Source organism: Balaenoptera physalus (assembly GCF_965194825.1).
Source record: "Balaenoptera physalus genome assembly, chromosome: 8".
Lineage (NCBI taxonomy): Eukaryota > Metazoa > Chordata > Mammalia > Artiodactyla > Balaenopteridae > Balaenoptera > Balaenoptera physalus.
Genome location: NC_138887.1, coordinates 23,899,291 through 23,912,293, shown reverse-complemented (window position 1 = coordinate 23,912,293; position 13,003 = coordinate 23,899,291). Strand labels below are relative to the sequence as shown.

Below are 13,003 nucleotides of genomic sequence, written 5' to 3'. Positions count from 1 at the left end.
ACTTCCATGGGCCTCTCTTAGCTCTCCTGTGAGAATAGATATGGGAAAGGGTTTTATACTGTCAGGTAAAGAGAAAGAGAGATTTAGATACAATAGATCCATCAAAGCGGTTTGCCTTTCTTAAAAGAAGTCTGACTGTGGGTGTGTGTGCATATATTCAACTAACAAACATTATTTATTAAGTAACTATCACTTACTTTGCAACTGCAATTGTTTATATTGATAGTTAATCTCAAAGACAGATACTACTCCCCTCATGAGGTTTCCCATGAAATATTCCAATAAGGACAAAACAGAGTTCACATTTTACCCCTGTGATGAAAGTGTGAGTGATCACAACACTCTTTTACAACTTTGTCATGTGCACATAAAAAAATAAAATAAAATCACTAACAGGCTCCTACTACTGAAATTCCTTACTATTCTAATTTTACATTTGAAATACGATAATACATAGACACTAGAGGCCACATGCTCTTATTTCGGTTGAGTTGGGAAATACAGCACTTTATTGTGTTTGAGAAGTTTAAAGGTATTTAAAGTAATGTTGAAGAATTAAATTTCAAATTTTGTAAAAGCTTATACATTCATCTGGTTTAAAATTACAAAGGCAAAAAGGGGAAAACAACAAAAATTCTCTTTCTGGCCAGTTTCCCTCTCCAGTGCAAACCACTGTCACCAGTTTATTTTGTTCAGTGCCAGGGACTGTACAATTTGAGAAGCCTAGGGTCTAGTACATATCAAAAGAGAAAGAGATCAAGGGTCAGGGATATAGATTAGCAATGGGTTAAGAATGAAAGTAGAGATACACTCATCTTATTGAAAAATAAGGAATGATTTAAATAGAGGAAATACTAAAGCCTATCACCCATGCAGATGGCAATTCCACACACAGATTTCTAGACCAGACCTGTTTGACCGGCTTGCTCTCAGACCAACTAAGGTAACCCAAGGAGAAGTAAGGCTGATGTGAACAATGTAAATAACCATTTAAAGTACAAACTTTCTAAAGATATAGTTCAGGAGGTTTAAAAGGCTGTCATCTGGAATTTGAGAAAAGGAGGAAGATAGGAGAGAGGAGAGGTAAAGAGGAGAGGAGAATTAAAGAGAAGAAACAAGTGTAACCATTGCTCAGGTTCATATTGAAAAAAATGAAATGATGAGTCAGTCATGCCCAGTGTCTCTTTCTAGTCCAATATTTACTATCCATGTGACTATGGGCAAACCTTCAATGTTCTCATATGTAAAATAGTAACTTCACTTAAGAATGCTGTTCATATAATACACAAAATGACTAGAATATACATGAACTATCTTCTCCTGTGACAAATACTAGTTATAACTAATAAGAGGACAACTTTCAATCTCTGAAGGACTGAGATTCTTGAGGTAAAGTTTATTTATATAGTTCATCTGTATGATGGAGAAAATCTGAAAATAATCTATTTTCTTTAAATTTGAAATAAGAGAATTCATAGCTGCACAACTCATTAAAAAAATAAATAAAGATGAGTACATTACTCAAAATCAGTCCAAGAGTTTAAGTTAAATAGTATCTTTAGGACCACCAAAAATATAAAATATTAAAAAATAAGGTCACTATACTTCAATAGAGAAACTTCAGTGTACAAGGTTCTATAACATTTCTATAACATCTCAATGAGAGTGATTCTAGTATTTTAACTTGGATTTCTTTTCCCAACACATTTTGATGAGGGCAAAATTTGTAATTAGTAGCCTCGAAATTTAATTGTGTCATTACTCTTGTACATCCATGTAGTGTCCACCTTTCCCAAGTTAGCTTACACAATTAGCTCACGTTGTTTCCCACCTGTAAGGACAGAGTCAAAGACTGCATGGGAGAAAAGTAGCACTGGCCAGCAATGTTTCTTATATAAGTCCTGTCAAGGTGTTTTAGGCTCCTAAGCAGTTTGGAGAAAGGGGAGCAGAGATAAATCTTGCTATGGGCACTTAGTGCCACTCTTAAAATTTCACTATATGGCCCAAATTTCAATCAAACATGAGAAGTAATTGCACCCTTGTGCTTGAATCTGCCTTGGCTAATGCCTATCAATATTTTCATGACTCATTTTGAGGTGTGGCCAATGGTAAATGTCTGAGTACTAAGCAAATAGCATTCAGTGTCTCAGTACTAGGCAAATACAATTCAATTAAATGCATAGAAAAGAAGTTTATTCAAGAAAGATAGAGGGAATCACAGCACAAGTTTTGTAGACTGTGGTTAAATCTAAGCTCTTTGTCACACTTTCTTAAAGCCTTTTGAGTATATATGGGAAATTGAGCTAATGCTTTGGGTTTTTGTAAATTGAGTTTGGTAGTAAACTCCCCTGTAAAAACACCATTTGACATGCATTTTACCTTGCATTTCTTCATCTCAATTCCCTGAAACTGAAAAATAAATATGTAAATATATTCTACTTTACATGGATTTACAGATTAATCAGTGTCTAATGACTCCACATTTTGAAATTAAGAATTACATAATTTGTTAAAGCTCACAGCATTCTTCTTTCTTAATGACTTATTCCCTGTCTTCCTAATTTACAAATGCTGACTCAGGCATCAGTAGGAAGATAACAGTGGTCAGTGTAACTTGGGTCTTAATCAGTTTCAGAAGTATTTCAGAGAAAACCATGCATAGTGCTTACTCATGTTTGCATCCGGTTTTTTGATACTGTCAGATGTTTTGTGGGTTAAATTCATTATTACAAACTTATGTCAAGGAGCTACTCACATTTTTATTGCACTAATTATCACAAAAAATAATTTAACTGTATTAGATTTTTTTAAAAGAACACATCCACTGAATTGGAAATTTCTTTCATAAACATAGTTGTGTTTGAAGATAATATTGGCCCTGGAATATAATTTTTGAACACTTAAATTTGCATTCTTATTTGACATGATCCCTTCATATCTCAGGTATACAGAAAGAGTTAGGGACATGACTTATGTCGACATAACATGTGGTGCTTAGATACATGAAAGATACGTCTTAATCACTTCTTCACTTCCTCCTACCTGAGATTTAGTTCAGCTGTCCCACTCCATCAAAGATTTTGCACTCTCAGAAGTGTTTTCTATGATAGTTTATAAGAATTTAGTGATCTGCTTTACTTCATAAAGAAAATTATGAGGAACAAGGTGGAGAAATTACACTCCATGTTCCCTCTGTATAGTGACATCTGCTGGGCTATAGCCCACAGTGATTTTTAAGCAAGTACCTGCTCATTTTATGGAGGTCGAAGCTCATTTCTCCCTAAGTTCAAATATCTAGTTCATTGTGATCCGGAGAAATAATTTTCACTTAAACATCAAAGTCATTCCAGAGTTTAACAAGTTTACCTGAAAGTAGTGCTGGAAATATACCCCCTGAGGTCTAGATTTGTAAACCTCTATCTGTTGGCATAGTTGAGAACAGCCTTCCTCTACAAAACTGTGAAATAATTTCTTGTAATTATGTTTTGGGAATATCTGGGAGGGTAGAGGTAGAGTATTGTATTATGAGTCAACGTGGTGAGGTCAACAGAGTTACTGCCTTTCGGACATTAAGGAAACACAATAGGAAACAATACCCATTAAAAGGATAAACTTCTGCGATGAGGCTGTTGGTTCATCTCGACCGGTTTTAGAAAATTTTCTACGGGAAAAGGACGAGACTCATGCCCTTTTAAAAACGCATCTCTTTGCCTTAAAAGGATTTAGTGATCCTTCTCTTACAAAAGCTGCTTTGCACTTTGATATTTAAGGCCAAGCTTAATCTTGAATGCCTTCCAAGAGCAGCCGGTAACAAACAAAAACCTTGGGGCACACCCTGTAAGTTGTTCACTCCACTGCAGAGCGCGAAAGCAGCAGAGGTGTTCAGTTCGTCCCCCAGACTGCTGCGGCGCATTCCTGTATCTCTAGGGCGGCTCGTCCTGGGGTCGGCCCCGCCCTGGCGGCTCCCTGCCACCCTCTCGCGGGCGCGCTCTGGGTGGGGCCTCGCGGCGGGTGGAGATGCGGCCGAGCGTGCTGGGCGGGTGAAGCGAGCCGGCTGGGCGGCGCGCCGGGGCAGCCAGAGCCGCGCGCCGCGTCGCTGTAATCGGACACCCGAGCGCTCGCCCCATGCGCCGGCCACTTTCCATTCACTCCGTAGTGCTTGATTGAGCGACGCAGAGCAGGGCTCCGGGTGCCGCGCCACTGCAACGCTGAGGATTCCTTTACAAAGAAACTCAGAGGACCGGGAAGAAAGAATTTCACCGCTGGGACGCCCTAGAAATTACGGTCTTTGGGGAAAAGGACTACAAACACGCGGAGCCAAACCTGTAGCAAATTGACGACTTTTCCGTGCTGATCTCGTCCCACCTCGGTAAGCTGGATTCGTTGTTTCAGCATTACAAATTTAGAAAAATATAACTTTTGGGTCTGTGTATAGACTTTTCACATATCGATGTGCTCAGGTCTGGATATTTTCTTAAGAGCGCTTGCAGTTTGTCATGGAAGTGTTTCCCTTGCTGAGAGCCCGGCCGGAATTGTTTCTTTAGGTTGTGACACCTGCGGAGAGTTTAAAGCTGAGTATTTCCCTGCCTTCTAAGGCAAAATTACTCGAGAGGATTTTATAAAAGAGTCCTTTTCTTACGTGTTATTAGTGTTCAATCAGTACAAGTGAAAACAACAAGCAGCATGTCTTAAGTGTTTGAGTTAAAGGGAAGAAGTCATAAAATATGAGGGGCGGAGGCGTGTATGAGACACTTGGCTTTCAGTCCCTTCTCAACTCTAGGTTGGCTTGAAATCACATTGCTCTGTATACTCACTCCACTTGACCTGTCATTTCATCTCCAATATTATTCTTTGCAATTTGTGGCATATGTAGCTCTAGTGGAGGCATATCAGATAAGATATTGTTAATAGCAATATGTAGAAATGCGTGATTATTATCAGCCTGCTTAATAAAGAGACAAAGTTTAGGTATTTATAGCTTTGTGGGCGGGGGGGGGGGACTTTATACATAAAGTCAACAAAACCAGGGAGCAAATTACTAAGGGAAAGTCACCCTATAAAATCAATTTTCTTTTAAGTTAATTTAGGGATGACAAGGTGAAGAGGTTGTGGAAGCAGGAAGAAAGTGTTTCTTTTGAAAATTACCAACACAAACATCTCTAGGGTTTCCTCCGTCTGTGTGGTAAAAGAAGCATACAATTTTGTTTCTGCCTCTTATAACATATGTACCACCTAGGAAATCAACTTATAATTTTTGTTTACAATGGCATGTTCGGTTTAATTGTTACTTTGCTTCTGTATTACTAAAGCTTTTCTATTGCTTCTGTTACTTTTCAAATTTTAGTGGCATTTCTTTATTGAATAAAATTAGTGGTAAAATTTTAATTTTAAAAGCCACATAATATTGAAGATCAGTATTGTTGTAACCTGTAAAAATAAATTTCTAGATTAAACTCTGTCATGTCATCTTATTGTATAATTGTGGTAGATTCAAAATGATGGGGTTTCTTTTATGGTCCTGAGTTTATTTTGCATATTGTGGCCACTAGAGCTCCTACAGATATGAAATTACACATTACCTGATCTTTGTTATTCAGACATTAGTTAATAGCATGTATTAATTTTATAGCTATAGTTTCAAACAGTAATACCTGTCTCTCTGATTTATCTTTTGACATTTTGACAGCCCACTTTCTAGTTGATTTATTTTAAATATGCATTGAGGTATATATGGTTCACTCGATTGCTCACCACTAAGTCAATGGTTTGAATTTGGCACAAATCCATGGTTACCTCATCTACATCATTTAACAGCTGTATGGTCATCTGTATAAACCGGCAGATAACTAATTCCAGTGATCAAGGATTGAGCACTAGTAGATCTCTGTGTAGAAATATCATTTCAGAGATGGTTACTCCAAAAGAGCTAATGAGTGTGTGGAAGTGAATGTTCATGTGGCATTTTCCTACTGCTACTATATTTATGGTAGAAAGAGAAGTTTTCATCCACTAATACTTATTTGCACCATTCTCAAGTCTTTTCAATGTAATGTGTTTTTTAAAGAGAAGAACAAGTTTAAATATTGGCTTTTCCTTTGGGAATCAGTAACTTTTTCCTGGCTGCCTTGTTTTATATTAGCATTATTTTGCTGGAAGATGAAATAATTTCACTTTTAACAAAGACTGCCAGACACAAATGAAATCAAATCCAAATTTTCACATCTAAGAAACAGTCACAGCACCTCCTACTGTTTGCATGACTGTAAAAGTTCAGCTGTGTCTTTTGTGAATAGAGTGCTCTGTCTAGATTGCTGGTTTGTGTGTGTGGGGGGGGGAGGGGGGGTGTGCTCCTAAAATGTGAAGTGAAATATAACAAACTTGTTATCTTTATTTTAAAGGTATTTTCCCTTGGATATTAACTTGCAAATCTGAAGAAATGGCATTCCAGGCAATTTGGGTCTTGGTTGGAGTATTTGTTTGTTCTACCTGTGTAAAAGGATCATCTCAGCCCCAAGCAAGAGTTTACTTAACATTTGATGGTAAGAAAGTTGATAAACACTCTGAGGAAAATGTTATTTGAAGTCTTTTTTTCTTATCCAGATTCAAAAATTACTAAAGACAGTAAAATATTATTGAGTATTGATTAGCTTTAAAAATATCTAGTGGGCAGCTTTTTGGATGACAGCTATTTTAAATTATTGGTTAATAGACAAAAGCCTCTATTGCATTTGTTTATGAAAATGCTTGAAGTGTATTCTGCCCTTTCTGAAGTTTCTTCTGTGTTTGCATGCACATGTATGAGGAGATGGTGAAGAGCTCAAAGCCTAAGGTCTTTGATCTTAGTAGTCATTTGGCTTTGTTGAGGAACACCCCTTAAGTGCTAATCCTCATCAGCAGAAAGAGCTATGCAGGTTTAATTATTGAAATTTTTTCTAATACATTTTGGGCCTTAGCCTCAAAACTGGTCTCTCCATACATTGTTCTACTGGTGTTTCTTCTATTTCCATGAGGAGTTCCTGAGGTTGGCAAAGTCTCCTAATTAATTGAAAAGGACCTAAAAGAATAGTTGGAAATAGGCTTTTGATTGCTGTTGTATGCAAATGTTCTCTTCAGAACCTTAGGGAAACGAGTGTGATTTCAAATTTTCACAAACATGAAAGGCTTAAGGTCCTCTGAGGGTATGGTTTGCCAAATGTGTGCATGAGCTTTAATGTATATAGTTCAGATGACTTGTAGATGGATGATTTTGGTCAGTCATGTAACCCATACTAATTGGACAGATGGAATAAGAAATGGATCAGGAAGATCATCCTGCCAGTCAGGGTCATTTATATTTTTATTACTTCTTTCAGCTCTGTCTCTGCGTAAACCTCAGTGTCACTGGGCATATTTTCATTCATTTGAGAAATAGTATACTCTCAAGCCTTATATAGCAGGATGTCTTTGAAACTCTATCTTGAATGTCAAACAGCAGTATGACTGACACTTATCACTCAAATGGCTATCTTTTTTTCTTTCTTTCTTAAATCACCAAGTGCTTTCCCCAAGGTCATCGTAAGCACTGATGGGACCTTATTTAGAACTTAGAGTGTGTGAGCTTCTAATTGTTTCCTTAGCTTCTGAGTTAGGCATTCCCCTCAAAAACCCATGGCTATCCAGTTAAGTTGGGAAGAAAGGAAAAACAGACCTTTGAAGTATCTTTTTTTTTTTTTTTAATTACTAACAAATCTTGCAGCCTGCTAACACCTCTTCTCCCAAGTTGAGAACTATGTATTACCTAATCAAATAAAAAGAAAGGCATTAAGGAACAGTACAATTTCTCCCCAGTTTTCTGTATTTCTCTCAGCATACAGGAAGATGGAGTGGTCTCATAGATGAGGTATCTAAACCTGCTCTCTCTATTACATTGAAACTAATCGAACTTCTTTTAACTGAAACTTAAGCCAAAATATGTAAATATTAAAAACAAGTGTGTCACTAGAGATAATTCATCAAGTCTGTGTTTGAAAAGATGATTACAATTTACCTTTTACAGAGGAAATTAAGTAATACAATCTTTTAAAACCAAGCTTCAATACCAGGTAGGACAATGACTGCTATTTACAAAGTGACTAGAAATTATGATGGGCTTTTTAAAATTCTGCATATCTAAAATTTTAAATGCTCTTAAACTCAAAACAGATTCTTACAGAATAATACTTTAATTTATAACATATGCAGAATATAGCATGATTAGATAAGCTAATGATCTGAAAGTCTTATAATTCCTATTTTATTCTTCCCAAGAGTCTTACTAGGAAATAATTAGAGAGATAGAATTCACTTAATTAGAATACTGTTTTAAAGAGATATATCAACAAGCATAATGAAATGCCACGATTGCTAAATTAATACCAAAAAAACTCCAAAAATGAACTGTATAATAGACAAAGTATCATTGGAAAAGTACCTTGAGCAAAACCAATTGTTAAAATGTATATATTTTAATCATTAATTCGTAGTAATTTTCTTAAGAGATTTGACAGTGTACCTGCTTGAGATCTTGTTCCAAATTTATCACTTAAAGTGTCTCTTTGATCTTATTATGACTTCTCTGAGTATCACACTGAATAGGTTACTAAATTTCTTCCAAAATGGTTTAGTCTTAACATCAAAATATAGAACTTTGTACAGGGTTGACATATATATGAATATATGTTAATTTAAATATATACAGATATATACTTTCATTTATTTCATATTTAAAAATTTCTGAGTGACACATTAGAAGAATCCTCTCAGTCTTGTCTTACTGTCCAATTAAGAATCACAGTCAATTTAAAGGTGTGTGAAATAAGAGATCTCTTCTCCCATCCAAATTCCATCCCGTCTTGTGGTGGTGATAACATTTGGGAAACAATGATTTACACATTTGCCTTCCCTATTCATCTAGTGCAAGGTCAACCAGATGGTCATCACTACTATGGGAGAATGTACTTCAGGTGCTATTAATTAGTTACATTTGTGCTAGATAAATCTTGCATGTTAAAAGAACTGTGACTCCTCTTAGATATTGCATTTCATAATTTTTATAATTCTTATTTTATGCCATATACCTTTTCAAATGAATAAAAAGTTCATGCAAATTATTTTTGTTTGAGTTGAATTTTTCTTGAAAAAAATTCCAATTGTTTGACAAATTCACATTTCATAACATTATTGTCCTATTTTTTTTCCAGAAAATCTTTAAGATCAATAAGGGTCATAAGGAAAGGCAAGGCTATGTATATAAATAGACAAAACTTGTTTTGCTTGCTAATATACAAGGGAAATCATTGTTGAAAAGATTCTGCTTTATCAAGAAGAAATTTTAGCACGTAATCTTTTACAAAATCAGGAATAAATACTCCATAATTTGACAGAAGATATCAGTTGCATGTAATTTTAAGAAAAGGTGCTGAGCTTCAGAAAAATGGAAATATTGTCTATATTTGAATAGATATGAAATCTGATGACTGCTTTAAATGTGTTAAATATTGTTTCTATTTAAAAATGAGATAGATTCTTTTCTCTTTTGTTTACATTTTTACTGAGATATAATTGACATATAACATTGTATTAGTTTTAGGTGTACAACATAATGATGCGATATTTGTATGCACTGCAAAATGGTTACTGCAACAGGTTGTTACCATATGTCATTGTAGAAAGTTCCAAAAATTATTTTTCTTGTGATGAGAACTTTAAGATTTGCTTTCTTAGCAACTTTCAAATACAGTATTATTAATTGTAGTCACCATGCTATATATTATATCCCCATAACATATTTATTTTATACCCAGAAGTTTATATCTTTTGACCCCTTCACTAATTTTGCCCACCCCCCACCCCCTGCCTCTGGAACAACCAATCTGTGCTCTGCATCTAAGACTTCGATTTTTTTTTTTTAAGATGCCATATATAAATTAGATCATACAGTTTTTGTCTTTGTCTGACTTATTTCACTTAGCATAATGCCCTCAAGGACCATCCATGTTGCTGCAAATAGCAAGATTTCATTCTTTTTTGTGGGTGAATAATATTCCATTGTATATGCATACCATATCTTCTTTATCCATTCATCCATTGATGGCAACTTAGGTTGTTTCCATATCTTGGCTACTTTAAATAATGCTGCAATGAACTTGGGTGTTCATATATCTTTTGAGTTAGGGTTTTCATTCTCTTTGGATAAATACCTAGAAGTGGAATTACTGAATCATATGGTAATTCTATTTTCAGTTTTTTGAGGAACCTCCCCAATGTTTTCTATAGTTGCTGCATCAATTTACATTCCCACCAACAGTGCACAAGGGTTCCCTTTTCTTCACATTCTCGCCAACACTTATTTCTTGTCTTTCTGTTGGTAGCCATTCTGACAGGTGTGATCTAAGGTGAGCTATCTCATTGTGGTTTTGATTTGCATTTCCCTGAAGATGAGTGATGTGGAGTATCTTTTCATGTGCCCCTTGGCCATTTATATGACTCTTTGGAAAATGTTTATTCATATCTTCTGCCCAATTTTTAGTCAAATTATTTGTAATTTTGCTATTGAGTTGTATGAGGCCTTTATATATTGTGGGTAATACCCCTTATTGGATATATAATATGTTTTGCAAATATATTCTCCCATTCAGAAGGTTGCCTTTTTATTTTGTTGGTGGGTTCCTTTGCTGTGCATCAGCTTTTTACTTTGATATAGTTCCATTTGTTGATTTTTGCTTTTGTTGCCTTTGCTTTTGGAGTTAGACCCAAAAAATCATCGCCAAGACTGATGTCAAGGAACTTATTTCCTGTGTTTTCTTCTAAGAGTTTTTTGTTTCTGGTCTTACTTTTAAATCTTTAATCCATTTGGAGTAAATTTTTGTGTATGCTATAAAATAATAGTCTGGATTCTTTTTTTTTGTTGTTTTTGCATTGGGCTGTCCAGTTTTTCCAACACCATTTATTGAGGAGGCTGTCCTTTCCCCATTGTATATTCTTAGCTTCTTTGTTGTAAATGATTGACCGTGTATGCTTGAGTTTATTTCTGGGCTCTGTGTTCTGTTACATTTACCTATGTGTCTGTTTTTATGCCAATACCATACACTTTTGATTACTACAGCTTTGTAATATAGTTTGAAATCAGGGCACATGATATCCCAGCCTTATTCATCTTTCTCAAGATTGCTTGGCTATTCAGGGTCTTTTGTGGTTCCATACAAATTTTGGAATTGTTTGTTCAATTTCTGTGAAAGACGTCATTGGAATTTTGATAGGGACTGCATTGAATCTGTATATTGCTTTGGGTAATATGGACATTTTAATTGTATTAGTTCTTCCAATGCATAAGCACAGAATGTCTTTTCATTTCCATGTTTCTTCTTCAGTTTCTTTCAGTATATAGTTTTCAGTGTACAGGTCTTTCACCTCTTTGGTTAAATTTATTCCTAGGTATTTACTCTTTTTTTCCTTTTAGATAAACTTTACTGTTAGAAGAGTTTTAGATTTAGAGAAAAATTAAGAAGGTAGTACAGGGAGCTTCCATATACCCTACACCCAGTTTCCTCTCTTGCTAACATCTTATATTAATAGACCAATATTGATATATTAGTATTAAATAGAGTCCATTTTTTTAGATTTCCTTAGTTTTCACCTAATGTCCTTTTTCTGTTCCAGGATCCAATCCAGGATAGCACATTGCATTTAGTCATCATGTCTTACTCAGCTCCTCTCATATCTGCTTTTCAAAGCAAAACAAAGAGAAGCTCCTCCATAGTTCCTGTGGTAAATTAGTCTCTCCTGCTTCTGTCTTTGGTCTTGGGCCATGCACAACTAAAAGTTTAATATTTAAGGCATTCTTCCTGATGCTGGTTTTTGTAAGAACAGAAAATAATGGGGAACAGTAATATTCTAACACTCAAAAATTCATAGCACCAGTGTAGGTGCTGAATACATACTTCACTGAGTTTATGTAGTGATCCAGTGAGGTAGTGTGTATGGAGTCTTCCAAAGCCACAGTCTGTGTTTTCATTGATGATAGAAGTGGGGATGCTCCCTGGCTGTCTTGGTCCTCCAAATTTCTTTACAAGTATGAGTGGCTATGCGACTCAAGTTTAGCCAATGTGATATAAGAGAAAGATACTAGGTAAGGTTTATATAATGCACAAACTCACCGGCATTCATTTGGCCCTTTATCCTTTGCCCTAATCCATGATTCCTATCTGGAATATCAAAAATGGTTTTGATTAATAGAAATAAGGTATTTTATTCTTTCTGATGCAATTATAATGGGGGGATTGTTTTCTTAATTTCTCTTTCTAATAGTTCATTGTTAGTGTATAGAAATGCATCCAAATTTTGAATATTGATTTTGTACCCTGCAAATTTACTGAGTTTATTAGTTTTAACAGTTTTTTGGTGAAGTCTTACAAATTTCTATATAAATAATCATGCTGTCCACAAATAGTGACAGTATTACTTCTTACTTTCCAATTTGGATGTCTTGTGTTTCTTTTTCTTTCCTAATTGCACCGGCTAGGACTTCCAATATTATGTTGAATAGAAGTGGCAAGAGTGGGCATCCTTGTCTTGTTCCTAATCTTAGAGGAAAAGCTTTCAGCTTTTCACCATTGAATATGAGGTTACCTGTGGGTTTGTCATATAGGGTCCTTATTATGTTGAAGCATGTTCCCTCTATACCCCCTTTGTTGAGTTTTTATTGTGAATGAAAGTTGAATTGTGTCAAATGCTTTTTCTGCATTTATTTGAGACAATAATGTGATTTTTCTCCTTCATTTTGTTAATATGGTATATTATGTTGATTGATTTGCAGATGTTGAACCATCCTTACATCTGTAGAATACATCCCACTTGATCATGGTGTATGCTCTTTTTAGTGTATTGTTGAATTCTGTTTGCTAATATTTTGTTGAGGATCTTTGCACCTATGTTCATCTGGGATATTGGCCTGTAATTTGTGTGTGTGTGTTTGGTTTCCTTTACT

The 13,003-nt window shown here is 35.3% G+C and overlaps 1 protein-coding gene and 1 long non-coding RNA gene across 2 annotated transcripts in view; one reads left to right on the top strand and one right to left on the bottom strand.

Annotated features, from left to right (window-relative positions):
• The window catches only part of LOC309666324, a 675,327-nt gene that overhangs the window by 454,692 nt on the left and 207,632 nt on the right, over positions 1–13,003 (bottom strand). The window lies entirely within an intron of this gene.
• The window catches only part of SEMA3C (semaphorin 3C), a 185,235-nt gene continuing 176,101 nt past the window's right edge, over positions 3,870–13,003 (top strand). The window contains exons 1-2 of the mRNA XM_082473528.1: positions 3,870–4,369; positions 6,399–6,539. Of these exons, the coding sequence (XP_082329654.1) occupies positions 6,437–6,539 (103 nt within the window). The 5' untranslated portion in view covers positions 3,870–4,369; positions 6,399–6,436. The remainder of the gene's footprint in view (positions 4,370–6,398; positions 6,540–13,003) is intronic.